This window comes from Oncorhynchus tshawytscha, linkage group LG04, assembly GCF_018296145.1.
Source record: "Oncorhynchus tshawytscha isolate Ot180627B linkage group LG04, Otsh_v2.0, whole genome shotgun sequence".
Taxonomy (NCBI): domain Eukaryota; kingdom Metazoa; phylum Chordata; class Actinopteri; order Salmoniformes; family Salmonidae; genus Oncorhynchus; species Oncorhynchus tshawytscha.
In genome coordinates, this window is record NC_056432.1 from 48,895,360 (window position 1) to 48,918,191 (window position 22,832).

The following is a 22,832-nucleotide window of genomic DNA, read 5'->3' on the forward strand; positions in this document are numbered from 1 at the left end:
TATTAAGGTATAAGAAAGTTGATTTACCTTCTAAGAAGTCTCTTTTATAACTTGTATTTTACCTTTATTTAACTTGCCCTGCTCAATAAATAAACAAGCACAAACAGGCAAGTATAGATACACGTAAATATAGACAATATACACATTAAGATACAGTTAATTAAAACAAACAAATTCTTGATGTGATTGAGTGCTATAAAATCAGCTGACAGAAAGTTGAGGAGAGAGAGATGGATAGAGTTAGCTCCCTTAGCTCCACAAATTCCTGGCTCTGTATCTGGTGGTGGTCCCCTCATGAATACATATGAGCAAGCTTTGCTAGCTGCTACAGAGGTACAGGTATTCTCCGCTGTGACTACTGATGAAGGATGGAATGGAAACCTGTAGTACACTTAAACAGAGTTAACACTTCTACAAAGCCCACTTATCAGGAGTCCAGCCCTGCTTGACTTCGAGCCAGTCCTGCCTATGTCCTCCCCACCTTACATTTGATTGATGGATTGATTGCTTGCTTGCTAGCTTGATTGGCATCATTAACGGTATCAATAAATGGATATGAATATGCAACCTTTTCCCCAAACCCTCTTCAGTCATTGAACACACTAGAGTGTCTCCACCAAAGATAAATACAGTGGGATTGTAACGGGAATGAAGTTACAATCAGTCAGTTGCAAATATAGGAACAACTTATTATGGGTTAATGTGTATCAGGGGTGTTAACCGTGTTGAAATCGACACATCCCGGCAAGCTAGTTCCCCTTGCAGACATTGCCATTGGATGTTAAAACCACACCTGTCCTTAATATACAGTGTCAAGATTATTATTGAACCCGTAGTGCAGTTTTTCTGTGAGTAATCCAATGATGTGATGGACTCCTGAGGACACTGTGTATTTGACAGTGTGTGTGTGTGTGTGTGTGTGTGTGTGTGTGTGTGTGTGTGTGTGTGTGTGTGTGTGTGTGTGTGTGTGTGTGTGTGTGTGTGTGAGGCGGACCCATCTCTTTTATTAATGACCCCTCTCTGGTTAAAATAAGAGCCTCTGAGCTCTAAGCTCTACTCTGTTAAATGAATAAACAGCTCAGGGGAGAGGAACAACTCCTATACAGGGATGAGTGAGGGAAGGAGGGAGATGAGAAAGGGAGAGCTCTCTGGTGAATTACCTTTTCACTAGCCCCATCTCTTCCTATGATAGAGTGAGTGTCAAGGAGTTCTCACTTTAGATAGTGTGTCAAAAAAAATGAAAGTCTATACAGGCCTAAGTGGCAAAAGTGGAGTTTGCAGAGTACTGTAGAGCTGGGGACGGCTAATGTCGCCACTAACTAAACACAACAGATAAGGGAAATATGTTAGACAAATCATTTGTCACAAGAATAGTTTCCCAGACAGCAGATTACACTGCTCCATTTGCCTCTGATGCAAATGGCTGTTCAAATGTTTAATACATAATAATAGATCTTATTTGGCAGACACCATTCAGGGCTCTCAAGGACATCTTACATCAAAAGTAGGCCTACATAAAATCAAGTGTATCAATTGAAATGCAATTTAAATTAAAGGAACGGATTGAACAGCACAGATAAAAAAAAAAAGGATGGAGGGGTTGGGTAGAGGATACGGTAAGAGGTTTAGGTTTAGGGGGTAGGGTTGGGAATATGATACGGACCCGGCTTAAGGTAAGGGTGTGGGTTGCAGGGACACATAGGGATACTGGGAAGGATCAGAAGGGTGGTTTGGACAGAGTAAATCATGGACCATAGGCTATAAATTATAGGCATCCTTGAAGAAGTGTGTTTTTAGGAGTTTTTTGGGGGGGGGCTGGTGGCAAGGAGACCAGCAGAGGGAGCAGAGTAAGTGGGAGAGGGCATAGACTGAGAGAAGGTCAGAGAGGGACTGTAAGTGGGTGACAGGTTGTAATTCAAATGAAGTGTGTGTGTATTTATGAAGGAAAGAGGCAAACGTGTGAGGGCCCAAAAAGGTGACACTTTTCTTTGCACTGAGACATGCAAAAAAAATCCCAGCTAGGGGGAAATGCAGGTTTTAACTAATTAAACAACAAAGAATATGATCTACATGATCAGTCTCTGTGTGTAAAATAAAAAGTGATTAATGTGAACCTAACTCACAGCTAAAAAATGTTTTAAGAAAGCAATCCAATGTTATTTGTTGCCTTGACTTTACTGCAAATGAGAAATAACAATACACTAAGATTAGGGATGCACCAATATTACATTGTTGGCCGATACCGATATGCAATATTTTCCTTGCCTAAAAAACGATACCGATACCAATAACCAATATTTAAAATTGTAGCACCCTTTTAAGCATTCTAGTAGAGTTAAATAGTTAACACACACACACACGGATGCATCTCAGTGCAAGAGGCGTCACTACGGTTCGAATCCAGGCTGTATCACATCCGGCCATGATTGGGCGGCGCACAACTGGCTCAGTGTCGCCCGGGTTTGGCCCGGGGTAGGCAGTCATTGTAAATAATAATTTGTTCTGAACTGACTTGCCTAGTTAAATACAGGTTACACACACACCACGCTGACCAAAAAGTTATTTTGTTGGCATTTATGTATGTTCCCATTACCAGTAAAACATAATCAAGACCTATTTCTTTCCCTTACGTGCTGTGCTGTTTCGTTCATTTGTTCAGTCGTTTCATTCTCAACCAGGATTTCATCATACATGTCAAGCAGTGGTTTCAGCTCTGTCTGTCCGTGGCCTCTTCCTCTGTGCGCACTGTAACTGTGTCCGTTTTCATCTTCTCCAACTGTCTATGTAACATTTCACGTAAACCCTGTTTTTTGTCTGCATCGAAGTAGCGGTCCTTGTACCTAGCATCGAGCATGGTGGCGATACAGTAAAGAGGCTCAGAGAGCATACCACCGGATCGCCTCGAGTACTTTTGTAAGTTAACCTCACGGTCTTTGTCGGCAGTTTTTTTGAGCCGGTGTTTCAATGCCTTGACCGAGGGTATTACGTCTGCTGCAGATGATTAAGTTGATTAGCTTATTTCTCTGAGACAGTTGTTCGAATGGCGCTAGGAGTGTGTTCATGTTTCCAAGTTTCAAACATGTTCTCAAATGTCATTGAAATGGCAGCAGTGGTATGAGAACCAGCACATTCTTGAGCATGCAATACGGCTTTCCTCAGTACAAAATTCTCACCGACCCACTGTGCTGTCAGACTCAGCATGCTCATGTGGCCGACATCGCTAGTCCAAATGTCAGTCGTGACGCCCATATGAAGCATAATGAATTCCATTATCTTGGCATTAATGTATTTCAACCTTTGAGTTGTTTCGCTGAAATGTTCTTACTCTTTCAAATGACTGCTCAATTTCAACTTGTTTGGAAGTGTGCGCTTAGTATTTTTCTGCTTTTGTTCTGTATAGCGCTGTATTTTTCGTGGTGTCACTCAGTCATCTCCGTACGTTACATACAGTTGAATTCGGAAGTTTACATACACCTTAGCCAAATACATTTAAACTCAGTTTTCACAATCCCTGACATTTAATACCTGTCTTAGGTCAGTTAGGATCAACACTTTTTTTTAAGAATGTGAAATGTCAGAATAATAGTAGAGAGAGTGATTATATTTCAGCTTTTATTTCTTTCATCACATTCCCAGTGGGACAGAAGTTTACATACACTCAATTAGTATTTGGTAGCATTGCCTTTAAATTGTTTAACTTGGGTCAAACGTTTCGGGTAGCCTTCCACAAGCTTCCCACAATAAGTTGGGTGAGTTTTGGCCCATTCCTCCTGACAGCTGGTGTACCTGAGTCAGGTTGTTGGCTTCCTTGCTCGCACACCCTTTTTCAGTTCTTCCCACAAATATTCTATAGGATTGAGGTCAGGGCTTTGTGACGGCCACTCCAATACCTTGACTTTGTTGTCCTTAAGCCATTTTGCCACAACTTTGGAAGTATGCTTGGGGTCATTGTCCATTTGAAGACCCATTTGCGACCAAGCTTCAACCCCCTGACTGATGTCTTGAGATGTTGCTTCAATATATCCACATAATTCTCTTTCCTCATGATGCCATCTATTTTGCGAAGTGCAACAGTCCATCCTGCAGCAAAGCATCCCCATGACATGATGCTCCCACCCCCGTGCTTCATGGTTGGGATGGTGTTCTTCAGCTTGCAAGCCTCCCCCTTTTCCTCCAAACATAACAACGGTCATTATGGCCAAAAAGTTCTATTTCGTTTCATCAGACCAGAGGACATTTCTCCAAAAAGGTAAATCTTTGTCCCCATTTGCAGTTGCAAACCGTAGCTTTTCTATGGCGGTTATGGAGCAGTTGGCCATTTGCAGTTGCAAACCGTGGCTTTTCTATGGCGGTTATGGAGCTTCTTCCTTGCTGAGCAGCCTTTTAGGTTATGCCGATATAGGACTTGTTTTACTGTGTTTATAGATACTTTTGTACCTTTTTCCTCCAGCACCTTCACAAGGTCCTTTGCTGTTGTTCTGGGATTGATATGCTCTTTTCGCACCAAAGTATGTTCATCTCTAGGAGACAGAACGCGTCTCCTTCCTGAGCGGTATGACGGCTGCGTGTCCTATGGTGTTTATACTTGCGTGCTATTGTTTGTACAGATGAATGTTGTACCTTCAGGCGTTTGGAAATTGCTCCCAAGGGTGAACCAGAGTTGTGGAGGTCTACAATTATTTTTCTGAGGTCTTGGCTGGTTTCTTTAGATTTTCCCATGTTTTCAAGCAAAGAGGCACTGAGTTTGAGGGTAGGTCTTTAAATACATCCACAGGTACACCTCCAATTGACTCAAGTGATGTCAATTAGCCTATCAGAAGCTTCTAAAGCCATGACATAATTTTCTGGAATTTTCCTAGCTGTTTAAAGGCACAGTAAACATACTGTATGTACACTACTGTCTCACTGGAATTGTGATACAGTTAATTATAAGTGAAACAATCTGTCTGTACACAATTGTTGGAAAAATTACTTGTGTCTTGTGTCTTGTACCGTACGTACATACCCCAACCAGAAGCCATGGATTACAGGCAACCCTGAGTTAAAGGCTAGAGCTGCCGCTTTCAAGGAGAAGGACTCTAACCCGGACACTTATAAGAAATTCCGCTATGCCCTCCGAAGAACCATCAAACAAGCAAAGCGTCAATACAGGACTAAGAATGAATCGTACTACTCCAGCTCCGACAGCCGTCGGATGTGGCAGGTTTTTCATACTATTACAGACTACAAAGGGAAGCACAGCCGCGAGCTAACCAGTGACACGAGCCAACCAGACGAGCTAAATAACTTCTATGTTTGCTTCGAGGCAAGCAACACTGAAGTATGCATGAAAGCATCAGCTGTTCCGGACGACTGTGATCACGCTCTCCGTAGTCGAATGTGTGTAATATCTTTAAACAGGTCCACATTCACAAGGCTGCAGGGCCTGACAGATTATCATGACGTGTACTGCGAGCATGCGCTGACCAACTGGCAAGTGTCTTCACTGACATTTTCAACCTGTCCCTGACCGAGTCTGTACTAACATGTTTCAAGCAGACCACCATAGTCCCTGTGCCCAAGAACAACAAGGTAACCTGCCTAAATGACTACCGACCCGTAGCATTCACATATGTAGCCATGAAGTGCTTTGAAAGGCTGGTCATGGCTCACAGCAACACCATTATCCCAGAAACCCTAGACCCAGTCCAATTTGCATACCGCCCCAACAGATCCACAGATGATGCAATCTCTATTGCACTCCACACAACCTTTTCCCACATGGACAAAAGGAACACCTACGTGAGAATGCTATTCATTGACTACAGCTCAGCGTTCAACCCCATAGTGCCCTCAAAGCTCATCACTAAGCTATGGACCCTGGGATTAAACACTTCCCTCTTAACCTGGATCCTGGACTTTCTGACTTGCCGCTCCCAGGTGGTAAGGGTAGGTAACAACACATCTGCTATGCTGATCATCTACACGGGGGCCCCTGAGGGGTGCGTGCTCAGTCCCCTCCCGTACTCCTTGTTCACCCATGAATGGATGTCCAAACACAACTCCAACACCATCAAGTTTGCTGATGACACAACAGTGGTAGGCATGATCACCGATAACGATGAGACAGCCTATAGGGAGGAGGTCAGAGACACTGCCAGGATAACAACCTCTCCCTCAACGTGATCAAGACAAAGGATATGATTGTGGACGACAGGAAAATGAGGACTGAGCACGCCCCCATTCTCATCGATGGGGCTGTAGTGGAACAGGTTGAGAGCTTCATGTTCCTTGGTGTCCACATCACCAGCAAACTATCATGGTCCAAGCACACCAAGACAGTCGTGAAGAGGGCACAACAACGCCTATTCCTCCTCAGGTGACTTGATTTGGCATTGATCCTCAGATCCTCAAAAAGTTCTACAGCTGCACCATCAAGAGTATCTTGACTGGTTGCATCACCGCCTGGTATGGAAACTGCTCGGCCTCCGACCGCAAGGCACTACAGAGGGTAGTGAGTACGGCCCAGTACATCGCTGGGGCCCAAGCTTCCTGCAACCCAGGACTTCTATACCAGGCGGAGTCAGAGGAAGGCTCTAAAAATTACCATAGACTCCAGCCACCCTAGTGGGTTCTTTCTGATGTTCTTTCTGCTACCACATGGCAGGCGGTACCGGAGCACCAATTCTAGGTCCAAAATGCTTCTAAACAGTTTCTTCCCCCAAGCCATGAGACTCCTGAACAGCTAATCAAATGGCTAGCCGGACTATTTGCATTGTCCCCCCTCAATTACCTCAACTAACCTGTGCCCCCGCACATTGATTATTTACCCTTACCCCCTGTATATAGCCTCGCTACTCTTATTTTATTGTTACTCCTTAATTATTATATTTATTTTCTTTATTTTTTTAATTGGATTTTTTTTTAAACTTCAGTTTATTTTAGTAAATACTTATTTTTATTAAAACTGCATTGTTGGTTAAGGGCCTGTAAGTAAGTATTTCACTTTTCTCCCATTCCCTGCCGCTCCCAGTCCCTGCCGCTGAAAAACATCCCCACAGCATGATGCTGTAACAACCATGCTTCACCGTAGGGATGGTGCCAGGTTTGCTCCAGACGTGACGCTTGGCATTCAGGCTAATGAGTTCAATCTTGGTTTCATAAGACCAGAGGATCTTGTTCCTCATGGTCTGAGAGTCCTTTAGGTGCCTTTTGGCAAACTCCAAGTTGACTGAGGAGTGGCTTCCGTCTGGCCACTCTACCATAAAGGCCTGATTGGTGGAGTGCTGCAGAGATAGTTGTCCTTCTGAAAAGTTAATCTTAACAGAGGAACTCTGGAGTTCTGTCAGAGTAACCATTGGGTTCTTTGTCACCTCTCCGACCCCGATTGCTCAGTTTGGCCAGTCTTGGTGGTTCCAAACTTCTTCCATTTAAGAATGGTGGTGTCCACTGTGTTCTTGGGGCCCTTCAATGCTGCATACATTTTTGGGTACCTTTTCCCAGATCTGTGCCTCGTCACAATCCTGTCTCAGAGGTCTACGGACAATTCCTTTGACCTCATGGCTTGGTTTTTGCTCTGATATGCACTGGCAATTGTGTGACCTTATATAGACAGGTGTGTCCAATCAATTGAATTCACCACAGGTGGACTCCAATCAAGTTGTAGAAACATCTCAAGGTTGATCAATGGAAATTGGATGCACCCGAGCTCAATTTAGAGTCTCCTAGCAAAGGGTCTGAATACTTATGTAAATAAGGTATTTCTGTTTTTTTTAAATAAATTGCAAACATTTCTAAAAACCTGTTTTCGCTTTGTCATTATGGAGTATTGTGTGTAGATTGATGAGGAAAATGTTTTATTTCATACATTTTAAAATAAATCTGTAACGTAACAAAATATGGAAAAAGTCAAGGGGTCTGTATACTTTCCGAATACACTCTATATGATATTATATGTAAAAAGAGAGAAATAAAGAAAATGCATCATGTTATCCTAATTATTGTGCTAGGGATATTTGTTATTTAACTTTTATTTAGTCAGGCGATACCCATTGAGATCATGGTCTCATTTTCAAAGGTGCCCTAAGCACAGTAATACAATAGTACAAAATGATCATTCTAACAAGGATAGAAAATATTTAAAAAATTCAAGGTACAACTCATAACAATCTCTTCATTCAATCAAAACATCTGCAATTCTCATTCAACACACTAATACTGGAGTCTTAAACTGCCCTGGCGGAACCAGGGAATCAAGATGCAAGGAGATCTGCAGGCTATTTCAAGAATTGGAGGCATTAGAACTGAAAGTGGATCTACCCCGATCGGTATGGACTATTTTAACCTCGAGAGTTAACCATCCCTGTGAACGGGTGTGGTGTATCATATTTGTTTATTTTAAACAGTGAAATTAGGTAGGTTGGAAGCTTTTTCAGAATAGCTTTGTGAACAAACAGGGAGTATTGAAGTTATGTACGGGACTTTAGTGAGGTCCAGCCGACCCTTTGATACAGGATGTAGTGATGAATATTAAACCTGTCACCTGTGATGAAGGGATGTGCGCTATGGAGACTGCAGCCAAAGGTTTTAGAGTGGTGTCTGCTGCGTTTTGTTAAAATGGTGTCACCATAGTCCAAAACTAGCAGGAAAGTTGTCAAGATCTATTTCTAAAAAAGAAGCCCACTTTAAATCATAGCTATTTAACTAGCTCTTCCATATGTTTTTTAAACATTAGTTCTTTATCAATCCAAACACCCAAATAATGTATTGTGAAATCTGTTGTAAAATGTATTTTAATATTTACATGTTTTATTATCATGTACAGTGCCTTGCGAAAGTATTCGGCCCCCTTGAACTTTGCGACCTTTTGCCACATTTCAGGCTTCAAACAAAGATATAAAACTGTATTTTTTTTGTGAAGAATCAACAACAAGTGGGACACAATCATGAAGTGGAACGACATTTATTGGATATTTCAAACTTTTTTAACAAATCAAAAAATCTAATTGTCTTCCAACAAGACAATGATCCAAAACATAAAGCAAAATCTACAATGGAATGGTTCAAAAATAAACATATCCAGGTGTTAGAATGGCCAAGTCAAAGTCCAGACCTGAATCCAATCGAGAATCTGTGGAAAGAACTGAAAACTGCTGTTCACAAATGCTCTCCATCCAACCTCACTGAGCTCGAGCTGTTTTGCAAGGAGGAATGGGAAAAAATTTCAGTCTCTCGATGTGCAAAACTGATAGAGACATACCCCAAGCGACTTACAGCTGTAATCGCAGCAAAAGGTGGCGCTACAAAGTATTAACTTAAGGGGGCTGAATAATTTTGCACGTCCAATTTTTCAGTTTTTGATTTGTTAAAAAAGTTTGAAATATCCAATAAATGTCGTTCCACTTCATGATTGTGTCCCACTTGTTGTTGATTCTTCACAAAAAATACAGTTTTATATCTTTATGTTTGAAGCCTGAAATGTGGCAAAAGGTCGCAAAGTTCAAGGGGGCCGAATACTTTCGCAAGGCACTGTATATAACTGCCTTATTTTTTGCTGGACCCCAGGAAGAGTACAGCAGCTTCTGGGGATTCTTAATAAATTCAAATACAGTGGGGAAAAAAGGTATTTAGTCAGCCACCAATTGTGCATGTTCTCCCACTTAAAAAGATGAGAGAGGCCTGTAATTTTCATCATAGGTACACTTCAATTATGACAGACAAAATTAGAAAAGAAATCCAGAAAATCACATTGTAGGATTTTTTAATGAATTTATTTGCAAATTATGGTGGAAGTATTTGGTCAATAACAAAAGTTTATCTCAATACTTTGTTATATACCCTTTGTTGCAATGACAGAGGTCAACCGTTTTCTGTAAGTCTTCACAAGGTTTTCACACACTGTTGCTGGTATTTTGGCCCATTCCTCCATGCAGATCTCCTCTAGAGCAGTGATGTTTTGGGGCTGTTGCTGGGCAACATGGACTTTCAACTCCCTCCAAAGATTTTCTATGGGGTTGAGATCTGGAGACTGGCTAGGCCACTCCAGGACCTTGAAATGCTTCTTACGAAGCCACTCCTTCGTTGCCCGGGCGGTGTGTTTGGGATCATTGTCATGCTGAAAGACCCAGCCACATTTCATCTTCAATGCCCTTGCTGATGGAAGGAGGTTTTCACTCAAAATCTCAAGATACATGGCCCCATTCATTCTTTCCTTTAGAAGGATCAGTCATCCTGGTCCCTTTGCATAAAAACAGCCCCAAAGCATGATGTTTCCACCCCCATGCTTCACAGTAGGTATGGTGTTCTTTGGATGCAACTTAGCATTCTTTGTCCTCCAAACATGATGAGTTGAGTTTTTTCAAAAAGTTATATTTTGGTTTCATCTGAACATATGACATTCTCCCAATCTTCTTCTGGATCTTCCAAATGCTCTCTAGCAAACTTCAGATGGGCCTAAGCAGTGGGACACATCTGGCACTGCATGATTTGAGTCCCTGGCGGCGTAGTGTGTTACTGATGGTAGGCTTTGTTACTTTGGTCCCAGCTCTCTGCAGGTCATTCACTAGGTCCCCCCGTGTGGTTCTGGGATTTTTGCTCACCGTTCTTGTGATCATTTTGACCTCACGGGGTGAGATCTTGCGTGGATCCCTAGATCGAGGGAGATTATCAGTGGTCTTGTATGTCTTCCATTTCCTAATAATTGCTCCCACAGTTGATTTCTTCAAACCAAGCTGCTTACCTATTGCAGATTCAGTCTTCCCAGCCTGGTGCAGGTCTACAATTTTGTTTTTGGTGTCCTTTGACAGCTCTTTGGTCTTGGCCATAGGGGAGTTTGGAGTGTGACTGTTTGAGGTTGTGGACAGGTGTCTTTTATACTGATAACAAGTTCAAACAGGTGCCATTAATATAGGTAATGAGTGGATGCTTCACGGAGTTGTGGCTAAACGACGACACTATCAACATACAGCTGGCTGGTTATATGCTATACAGGCAGGATAAAACAACGGTGTCTGGTAAGACAAGGAGCGGCAGAATATGTATTTTTGTAAATCGCAGCTGGTGCATGATATCTAAGGAAGTCTCGAGCTATTGCACATTGACTCTGTACCGGTACCCCCCTGTATATAGTCTTGCTATTGTTATTTTACTGCTGCTCTTTAATTACCTCTTGCTTTTATTTCTTATTCTTATCCTTATTTCTGTTGGTTAGGTGCTTGTAAGTAAGCATTTCACTGTAAGGTCTACACCTGTATTCAGTGCATGTGACTAATAAAATTTGATTTGATTTCCCACAGTCAAAGTCCCGCAATAAGAGCTAAGACACTAATATTTGCGTAAACTCTTCACAGTTGTGTTCTGTGGGTGTCACCGAGTAGACTGACAGCCCATTTCATTGCTCCACATTCCAACACTGCAACCTTGTTTAACATGATCTAGTCTAAATATGGCATGATTCCACCAATTGTAACTTTCTTCATCACTTTCAAATGGGAACTTTTATCTTAAAGGTGAAATGCAAAATCCACTATTGTGGCTACCCCTTATTATGACTAGCTTCACAACCCATAACCCAGTCCGGTCAAGCTATACTAGTCAGAGGAAGCTAGCTGGCTGCTTATAAAATTAGTTTTGGGCAACACGGTTAAGTGCCTGTCAAGTTAGTTATTTCAATAGGAGAACAACAAGTGGCTACCTAGCTAATACTTACTCACATGGATTCCTAAATCATTGCTAACAATATTGAAAATGTCTGCAGTTTCCACTGGTCATTGTTTTCAGGCTGGTTGCATTGATGCTAGCTAGGTACCAAGCTAAAGCTAGCGAGCTACCACAGAAGTTGCTAATAACATCTCTATCAAAGATATTTGCAAACTTTTTTTATCCTGCTCGTTTGATCTTGATCTCATTTCAAATTCTCACACAGACGTATTCCCATTCGGTCGAACAAATAATGCCTTATTATCAACGCAGTTTTGTACAGCTTTGACAGTGATCGTAATGATGGCGCTTGGCTTGTACATGCAAATTCAGCAAAAACAACAATCAATAATAGAATTGTGTTATTTGACATGTCAAATTAAAAGCTAATTTGAGGCGTCAAATAGTGTTATTTGACGTGTATCTTTTTTGACACACAAAGACCCAAACAGCGTTCCATAGTGGATTGACTGCATTGTTTGAATGTAATGTTGGCATATTGGCAGTTAATTTAAAAAATGTATGGAATTATTCCTCTAAATCTGTCTGGCTAGCTAGCTAACACATACAGTGCCAATAAATTCTTCACATTCATTGTTTTACACTATCACAGCACTGGCAAACCATGGTTGTACAACTTCCTGACCAACATGGCTGACCTTTGGACCATCATAAGAAGGTTCATGTCAACTCTAGTATTCTAATTCCTAATTCTATGGTCTGACATCAGAATCGGCAGGGTATGTTTGGCAGCATGAGTGAAGGATGCTTTGTTGCGAAATAGGAAGCCGATTCTAGATTTAATTTGGGATTGGAGATGCTTAATGTGAGTCTGGAAGGAGAGTTTACAATCTAACCAGACACCTAGGTATTTGTAGTTGTCCACATATTCTAAGTCAGAACCGTCCAGAGTAGTGATGCTGGACGGGCGGACAGGTGCGGGCAGTGATCGGTTGAAGAGCATGCATTTAGTTTTATTTGCATTTAAGAGCAGTTGGAGGCCACGGAAGGAGAGTTGTATGGCATTGAAGCTCGTCTGGAGGTTAGTTAACACAGTGTCCAAAGAAGGGCCATAAGTATACAGAATGGTGTAGTCTGCGTAGAGGTGGATCAGAGAATCACCAGCAGCAGGAGTGACATCATTGATGTATACAGAGAAAAGGATCAGCCCGAGAATTGAACCCTGTGACACCCCCATAGACTTCCACAGGTCCGGACAACAGTCCCTCCGATTTGACACACTGAACTCTGTCTGAGAAGTAGTTGGTGAACCAGGCGAGGCAGGCATTTGAGAAACCAAGGCTGTTGAGTCTGGCGATAAGAATGTGGTGATTGACAGAGCCTTGGCCAGGTTGAAAGCCTAAAAATGCGTGCATTAAATGCTGCACAATTATGAAAATATGACTAAAACATTGACAACTTCATCAGGAAACATAAGGAAATAAATACTGTACTCAGTTATTGCATTCATGCACAATGAAGGATAAAACAGTTCGAATGATGAGATTCTATGCGCAGCCACAGGCGGCGAGCTGAACTCTTTATTTAACACTATGCCCGTGCTAGCTGTGACGTCATCAGTCACTCAGGTTTTCTTAAAGGTGAATAAAACAGAAATTAGTATACAACTGTTGTTTTCCGATCAATGAAAATGTTGTAAAATGTTGTAATTAATGTTGTTGTATTGTACTGGAACTTATAACAAATTGTAATCTATTGGGTTCATTTAGGAAAAATAGGATTCTGATTAGGGTGACAAAATCCTACAAGACTTGTCAAAAACCTATAGGATCCAATCAGATTACTTTTGATTTCCAATAGGAAAAAGGTAGTTCAATAGGATTCCAATAGGATTCTGATACAGGCGACACAATATCCTATAGGACTGCAAGAATCCTATAGGATCACTTTTTTATTTCCAATAGGAAAACGTAGTCCAATAGGATTTTGATATAGGATTCCAGTAGAAAAATCATAAATCCTATAGAATATTTTGACACATTTGCCTCTCCCAACAACTGGAATAGGCACGTTCAAACAGGAGTGGAGATTGAAAATTTCCAAAATGTCAATTTTCAAAAATATTCCATGCTAGTGATGCTAGCACAGTAAATTAGCTTACTTGCTTCTGAAGAGGGATAGGAGTGGTGGATGTTTTTGAAAAAGCTACTCACAGCCAATAAATGCTTTCACTGGCAGCCGCTGGCAATCTGCACTCCATTCATATGTATTAGAAAAGTTTCCAATATGAACTTCCTTAGGCTTTCGAACTTCACATTTACAACCACTGCTTTCCCTCCCTCCCTCCCTTCTCTCCTCCTCCCCCTCTCTTTGTTGATTATGTACAGCAGTGGTTATCAACCGGTCGATCGCAGTCGACTGGTCAATCTAAAAGGCATTCCTAGTCGATCACCTAACATTTCTGTAGAAAAGCCGATAAAGCCTTGCACCACTATTTATTTTAAATTCAAGTGTATTGCTGGCCATTCGGATACCTCAAATCACTGTGCCTGCAGCTTCTATGACCCCACAGCCACGTTTGATACTATGTGAGATTTCATAACTTTTATCTATATTTAGCCGGTTCTCTATATTTAGCCTGTAGCCCCTCTCTCACCATACCACTGGCATTCCCAAATCAGAGCAGGGAGAGACAGCACTGCCATTCAGAGGAGAGACTGCGTGGATGTGCACTTGTATAGGAAGTACCATTTAGCAGACACTGTTATCAGAGAGAGTTACAGGAGCAATTAGGTTTAAGTGCCTTGCTCAAGAGCACATTTACAGATTTTTTTACCTTGTCGGCTCGGGGATTCAACACAGCGAACTTTCGGTTACTTGCCCAACGCTCTTAACCCCTATGCTACCTGTGGCATGTATTAGTATGTGCAGCATGATTGGTGTGTATGTGGCCTGTATGTGGGTGTAGTAGGTCTGTGTATGTTTATAGGAGGTCTGTGTGTATTACAAGATAGTGTGTGTGGAGAAGGTGGTGTGTAGGCAGTAAGTGTGTGTGTGTGTGTGTGTGTGTGCGCATTGACTGTCAGTCAATCAGTTGGTGAACTTTAACCACACGCTCCCCTCCCTGTGGTTGTCATGGAAGGCGGTAGCGAGTTGGTGATTCGGTTACCGGGACGATCCCATTCCCCGGACAACAACGGCAGCAGTAACTTTGGGTTAGGCGAGTTTGGCCAGACAATGGTGTTAAGGCACAAAGAGGTTCACCACTTCTTCTTGGCCCCCTTCAGGGAGCAGCCGATCTACAGCACGCGGGCCCATGCGTTCCAGATTGACCCCAACACCAAGAAGAACTGGGTGCCCACCAGTAAACACGCTGTCACTGTGTCCTACTTCTATGACAGCACCCGCAATGTTTACCGCATCATCAGCCTCGACGGCACCAAGGTAAAGGCTACTTATAGTGCTTATAACACGTATAACTCTCCTGAGATACTGAAAGTCCTGTTATGCCTCTATGCTATGGCCACTTGCAGGTATTTTTTTCTAACACTGTGCAGGTCTTTATGGACATTGTTAGAAGTTAATTTTGGTTGGTTGAGTACAACATAGGAGCTGCACTGTGATATTGCAAAAGCAGTAGGTTTTTCACCTGCTACACTGGAAGCATAACTTTTGTCCAGCATGGGCAGTGTGAGCTACTTCAAAAGTGTTATCAATTGTGAGCTGCATGCCCGAAATCTTGAAAATTGAACCAGAGTGTAAGTTTACGCTGAGCAGCACGAGCATCTTGCAGAGCCGCACTGCTTCCGCCCAGTTTTCATTGAATTGGAGCGTCTCACACTCCTAAAAAGTTACGTGTCTAGTGTAGCAGGCCAGTAAGTTACATGTGAGACAAGTATCTTTAAAAAGCATAGTAGAAGGGTCATTACTTTTTGTAGGCTGTAGCTCGGAAAATGATTTGGTTCATTGGAAAGCTCTAAAACATTCTAAAGACATTAAACACAAGGTGACTGCACCATCATCCAATGCCAAGGGAAAGATAACTAGCACCATTTTAACACATCCAGTTTAGTGGGTTTGTCTAGTGTTAATGGACAATCTAATGTACAAACATGTCAGTGGGTGGACAGCATAGCTAACACTGGCATGATTCAGCCGAGTGCCGGAATCTAGAATGTGTTTTATTCAGCTCATGTGTCAGACAGAGCCAGGAGTGCCCTAATAGGTGTGCGTGAATGTCTTACTGTGTGATAGGGACAGGGTCCATTTTAGGTCTGGACTTGAGTCCACTCTCCTCTCTGGGTATTTTAGTCTTGTGGGTTTGATTTGTTGTAATTTGATCTAATGTGTGTGTTTGCTCCTGTAGGCGATAATCAACAGCACCATCAGCCCCAACATGACCTTCACAAAGACGTCTCAGAAGTTTGGCCAGTGGGCCGACAGCAGAGCTAATACTGTTTATGGCTTGGGCTTCTCTACTGAACACCACCTGACCAAGGTACACAGACACACGCATCCCTTAAAAGTGGTTCCCTCTGCCCTTTCTCTCTCTTCTTCACTGTTCTTTCTTTCTTCTTGCCGGGTAGCTCTTCCACTTTTAGCTCTAATGAGGCACTATGTGTGTGTGTCAGTGTGTGTGTATGTGGGCGGGTGCTTCTTTCCTCTGCAGTATGATTAAGCTATGTCGTGAGCCGGGGGATGCACACAGCAGCCCTACTCTCAGACAAGACGGATATGCATACATGCACCCACCCACACACACGCACCCATCCATCCATCCATCCATCCATCCATCCATCCATCCATCCATCCATCCATCCATCCATCCATCCATCCATCCACCCCCACCCCCACACACACACACACACACACACACACACACACACACACACACGCACGAGTTGTAAATGAGAACTTGTTCTCAAATGGCCTACCTGGTTAAATAAAGGTGAAATTTAAAAAAAACACACGCACCCACACATACACGCGCACCCACACGCACACACACACGCACCCACACGCACCCACACACGCACGCACACACATATGCATGCACCCACACATACACACGCATCCACACACGCGCGCACACACACTCGCACCCACGCACATATACAGAGAGATTAAGCAGAATAATAATGTTCTTAGTCTTATAACCATTAATGTCTAAATTTTATGATTAGGGATATTAACATTGGGTATAAATTCTCAATCAATATTCCACTAGTAATCCAGTAAAATGAACCCTCTGAGCACACACAGGTTGAATCAACCTTTGTTTCCATGTAATTTCTATGAAATTGTATGATCTGTTTACCCCAGGGGACTAGGGTAGGTAACAACAAATCTATCACGCTGATCTTCAACATGGGGGGCCCCTCAGGGGTGCATGCTCAGTTCCCTTCTGTACTACCTGTTCGCTCATGACTGCACGACCAGGCACGACTCCAGCACAATCATTAAGTTTACAGATTATACAACGGTGTTAGGCCTGATCACCGACAACGACGAGACAGCCTATATGGAGGTGGTCAGAGACCTGGCTGTGTGGTGACAGGACAACAACCTCTCCCTCAACATGATCAACACAAAGGAGATGATTGTGGACTACAGGAAACGGAGGACCGAGCACACCCCATTCTCATCGACTGGGATGTAGTGGAGCAGGTTGAGAGCTTCAAGTTCCTTGGTGTCCACATCACCAGCAAATTAACATGGTCCAAGCACACCAAGACAGTCGTGAAGACGACACAAAAAAACCTATTCCCCCTCAGGAGACTGAAAATATTTGGCATGAGTCTTCAGATCCTCAAATGGTTATACAGCTGCACCATGAAGAAAAAGTTCTACAGCTGCACCATCTAGAGCATCCTGACGGGTTGCATCACTGCCTGGTATGGCAACTGCTCGGCCTCCGACCACAAGGCACTACAGAGGGCAGTGCGTACGCCCAAAAAATTGTCAAAGACTCCAGCCACCTAGTCATAGACTGTTCTCTCTGCTACCGCAGGGCAAGCGGTACCGGAGCAGCAAGTCTAGGTCCAATAGGCTTCTAAACAGCTTCTACCCCCAAGCTATAAGATTCGTTACATCTAATCAAATGCCCCCCCTCCTCCGTTTACACTGCCGCTACGCTCTGTTATTATCCATGCATAATCACTTTAATAACTCTACCTGCAGTACATGTACATATTACCTCAATTACCTTGACTAACCGGTGCCCCCGCACATTGACTCTCTACCGGTACCGCTTGTATATAGCCTCGCTATTGTTATTTTACTGCTGTGCTTTAATTATTTGTTACCCTCATTTATTTTTTTGTGGTATTTTTCTAAACTGCATTGTTGGTTAAGGGCTTGTAAGTAAGCATTTCACTGTAAGGCCTACACCTGTTGTATTCGGCGGATGTGACAAATACAATTTGATTTGATTTGTTCCCAGTGGGAAGACATAGGTGTCCCTCAAGACTACACTAAAACTAGTGAATCCAGTTGGTTGGAGTAGCATGGTGCCACCAGATTTGTGGCTTTGACTCCCAGATGCATGGGACACATACTGTATTACTGAATATAAACTTACTCAATTGTCGTGACATGACTATCATTAATGTGATGACTGCTTTTCATCAAATAATTGCCTCCTACGTTTAGTTAATACTTGATTAAATTAGTCATGTAACAACTAACTTAGGAATCTGGGGCACCATGGGAAAAGTTTATTCAATGAGTTACCGTTTCCAAAGCTAACTCAAGAATACAGTTGAAGTCGGAAGGTTACATACACCTCAGCCAAGTACATTTAAACTCAGTTTTTCACAATTCCGGACATTTAATCCTAGTAAAAATTCCTTATCTTAGGTCAGTTAGGATCACCACTTTATTTAAAGAATGTGAAATGTCAGAATAATAGTAGAGCGAATGATTTATTTGAGCTTTGTTTTATTTCATCACATTCCCAGTGGGTCAGAAGTTTACATAGACTCAATTAGTATTTGATAGCATTGCCTTTAAAATGTTTAACTTGGGTCAAATGTTTCTGGTAGCCTTCCACAAGCTTCCCACAATAAGTTGGGTGAATTTGGTCCCATTTCTCCTGACAGAGCTGGTGTACCTGAGTCAGGTTTGTAGGCTACCTTGCTCGCACATGCTTTTTCAGGTCTGCCCACAACTTTTCTATAGGATTGAGGTCAGGGCTTTGTGATGGCCACTCCAATACCTTGACTTTGTTGTCCTTAAGCCATTTTGCCAAAACTTTGGAAGTATGCTTGGGGTCATTGTCTATTTGGAAGACCCATTTGCGACCAAGCTTTAACTTCCTGACTGATGTCTTGAGATGTTGTTTCAATATCTCCACATAATTTTCTTTCCTCATGATGCCATCTATTGTGTGAAGTGCACCAGTCCATCCTGCAGCAAAGCACCCCCACAACATGATGCTGTCACCCCTGTGCTTCACGGTTGGGATGGTGTTCTTCAGCTTGCAAGCAATTTTTTCTCCAAACATATCGATGGCCATCAGACCAGAGGACATTTTTCCAAAAAGTACGATATTTTTCCCCATGTGCAGTTGCAAACCGTAGTCTGGCTTTTTTTATGGCGGTTTTGGAGCAGTTCCTTCCTTGCTGAGCGGCCTTTCAGGTTATGTCGATATAGAACTCGTTTTATGGTGGATATAGATACTTTTGTACCAGTTTCCTCCAGCACCTTCACAAGGTCCTTTGCTATTGTTCTGGGATTGATTTTCACTTTTCACACCAAAGTACGTTAATCTCTAGGAGACAGAACGCGTCTCCTTCCTGAGCGGTATGATGGCTGCGTGGTCCCATGGTGTGTGTACTTGCGTACTATTGTTTGTGCAGATGAATCTGGTACCTGCAGGTGTTTAGAAATTGCTACCAAGGATGAACCAGACTTGTGGAGGTCTACAATATTTTTTCTGAGGTCTTGGCTGATTTCTTTAGATTTTTCGATGATGTCAAGCAAAGAGGCACTGAGTTTGAAGGTAGGCCTTGATATACTCTTCAAACGCTGTCTGTTCAAGAAACTTGTGGAGTGGTTGAAAAACAAGTTTTAATGACTTCAGGTCTCACTTACCACAAATGTATTTAATTATTTACTAACAAGCTAAATGATAACATTCGGAGGATGAAATAATTGTCCCTGTGTCCATTGTTGGATGTTGTAGCAGCGATAAACTCTTCATGTCTGATGGCTTGTGTGGACCAATTCAGTTTGTCCAGAAAATCACATTGTGATGAAGGCTGATGGCCTTGAGATAGAAGTACTGAAGCGGGGTAAACTGTCCTTGATGATCTTTATGGCCTTCCTGTGACAAGGTGTCCTGGAGGGCAGGTAGTTTGCCCCGGTGACTTGCAGACCTCTCTTCCCTCTGGAGAGCCTTCTTAGGCCACTACCACGGTGATACAGCCCGATAGGATGCTCTCGATTGTGCATCTGTAGAAGTTTGTGAGTGCTTTTGGTGACAAGCTGAATTTCTTCAGCCTCCTGAGGTTGAAGAGGCGCTGCTGCGCCTTCTTCACAACGCTGTCTGTGTGAGTGGACCAATTCAGTTTGTCCGTGATGTGTACGCTGAGGAACTTAAAACTTACTACCTTCTCCACTACTGTCCCGTCGATGTGGATAGGGGGGTGCTCCCTCTGCTGTCTCCTGTAGTCCACAATCAGCTCCTTTGTTTTGTTGACGTTGAGTGTGAGGTTATTTTCCTGACACCACACTCCGAGGGCCCTCACCTCCTCCCTGTAGTCCGTCTTGTCGTTGTTGGTAATCAAGCCTACCACTGTAGTGTCGTCCGCAAACTTGATGATTGAGTTGGAGGCGTGCATGGCCACGCAGTCGTGGGTGAACAGGAGGTACAGGAGAGGGCTCAGAACGCACCCTTGTGGGGCCCCAGTGTTGATGATCAGCGGGGTGGAGATGTTGTTACCTACCCTCACCACCTGGGGGCGGCCCGTCAGGAAGTCCAGTACCCAGTTGCACAGGGCGTGGTCGAGCTTGATGACGAGTTTGGAGGGTACTATGGTGTTAAATGCTGAGCTGTAGTCGATGAACAGCATTCTCACATAGGTATTCCTCTTGTCCAGATGGGTTAGGGCAGTGTGCAGTTTGGTAGCGATTGCTACGTCTGTGGACCTATTGGGGCGGTAAGCAAATTGGAGTGGGTCTAGGGTGTCAGGTAGGGTGGAGGTGATTATGGTCCTTGACTAGTCTCTCAAAGCACTTCATGATGACGGAAGTGAGTGCTACAGGGGGGTAGTCGTTTAGTTACCTTAGCTTTCTTGGGAACAGGAACAATAATGGGATAATGATTGATTGAATATGTCCTTAAACACACCAGCCAGCATGCTCTGAGGACGCACCGGGAGATGCCTTCTGGACCTGCAGCGAGGGTTAACACGTTTAAATGTTTTACTCACGTTGGCTGCAGTGAAGGAGAGTCCGCAGGTTTTGGTAGCGGCCCGTGTCAGTGGCACTGTATTGTCGAGCAAAGAAGTTATTTAGTCTGTCTGGGAGCAAGACGACGGGGCTGGTTTTTTAAATTTTTGTAATCCGTGATTGACTGTAGACCCTGCCACATACCTCTTGTGTCTGAGCCGTTGAATTGCAACTATACTTTGTCTCTATACTGACGCTTAGCTTGTTTGATTGCCTTGCGGAGCGAATAGCTACACTGTTTGTATTCGGTCATGTTTCCGGTCACCTTGCCCTGGTTAAAAGCAGTGGTTCTCGCTTTCAGTTTTGCGCGAATGCTGCCATCAATCCACGGTTTCTGGTTTGGAACCAATCGCCAATGCACTTTCTAATGAACTTGCTCACCGAATCAGCGTATTCGTCAATGTTGTTGTTGGATGCAATGCGGAACATATCCCAATCCACGTGATCGAAGCAGTCTTGAAGCGTGGAATCAGATTGGTCGGACCAGCGTTGAACAGACCTGAGGTTCTTGTTTTAGTCTCTGTCTGTAGGGTGGAAGCAACAAAATGGAGTTGTGGTCAGCTTTTCTGAAAGGAGGGCGGGGGAGGGCCTTATTTGCGTCGCGGAAGTTAAAATAACAATGATCCAGGGTTTTACCAGCCCTGGTTGCGCAATCGATATGCTGATAGAATTTAGGGAGTCTTGTTTTCAGATTAGCCTTGTTAAAATCCCCAGCTACAATGAATGCAGCCTCAGGATATGTGGTTTCCAGTTTACATAGTGTCAAATAAAGTTCGTTCAGGGCCATCGATGTGTCTGCTTGGGGGGGAATATATACAGCTGTGATTATAATCAAAGAGAATTCCCTTGGTAGATAATGCTGTCGACATTTGATTGTGAGGAATTCAGGTGAACAGAAGGACTTGAGTTCCCGTATGTTGTTATGATCACACCACGTCTCGTTAATCATAAGGCACTGCCCCTCCTCTTTCCAGAAAGATGCTTGTTTCTGTCGGCGCGATACGTGAAGAAACCAGCTGGCTGCACCGACTCCGATAGCGTCTCTCGAGAGAGCCATGTTTCCGTGAAGCAAAGAACGTTACAGTCTCTGATGTCTCTCTGGAATGCTACCCTTGCTCGGATTTCATCAACCTTGTTGTTAATAGACTGGACATTGGCGAGTAGTATGCTAGGGAGTGGTGCGCGATGTGCCTGTCTCCGGAGCCTGACCAGAAGACCGCTTCGCCCCTTTTACGGCGTCGTTGTTTTGGGTCGCCAGCTGGGATCCGATCCATTGTCCTGGGTGGAAGGCAAAACACAGTATCCGCTTCGGGAAAGTCATATTCCTGGTCGTAATGATGGTGAGTTGACGGTGCTCTTATATTCAGTAGTTCCTCCCGACTGTAATGAAACCTAAGATTACCTGGGGTACCAATGTAAGAAATAACACGTAAAAAAACTAAATACTGCATAGTTTCCTAGCAACGCGAAGTGGCCATCTTTGTCGGGGCCATTAAACTCAAGTTAGATATTCTAGTAGGGGGTTTATATGACTAACTGTTAGATATTCTAGTCGGTGTTTATATGACTAGGAGTCTGCTGACTTACAATTTATGATTGATGTAAGGTGTCATAAAAACCCCACATCAATCCCTCTTCCCCCTGTGGGAGAGAGAGAGCTCTGTAGAGCTGATCCACTGTAACCTGATCCTTTGGATCCACACAATAGAGTCATGACACAATGTATGACAAAGCTGTAAGTC

At 43.2% G+C, this 22,832-nt stretch overlaps 1 protein-coding gene across 2 annotated transcripts in view; it reads left to right on the forward strand.

Annotated features, from left to right (window-relative positions):
- Positions 1 to 22,832, forward strand: part of homer1b (homer scaffold protein 1b) — a 112,517-nt gene that overhangs the window by 30,748 nt on the left and 58,937 nt on the right. The window contains exons 2-3 of one of the 2 annotated variants that reach the window (XM_024418424.2): positions 14,925 to 15,081; positions 16,004 to 16,135. In XM_024418424.2, the coding sequence (XP_024274192.1) occupies positions 14,925 to 15,081; positions 16,004 to 16,135 (289 nt within the window). Of the gene's footprint in view, positions 1 to 14,319; positions 15,082 to 16,003; positions 16,136 to 22,832 lie in introns of those variants that run through there. The other variant, XM_024418423.2, reaches the window with a different exon arrangement.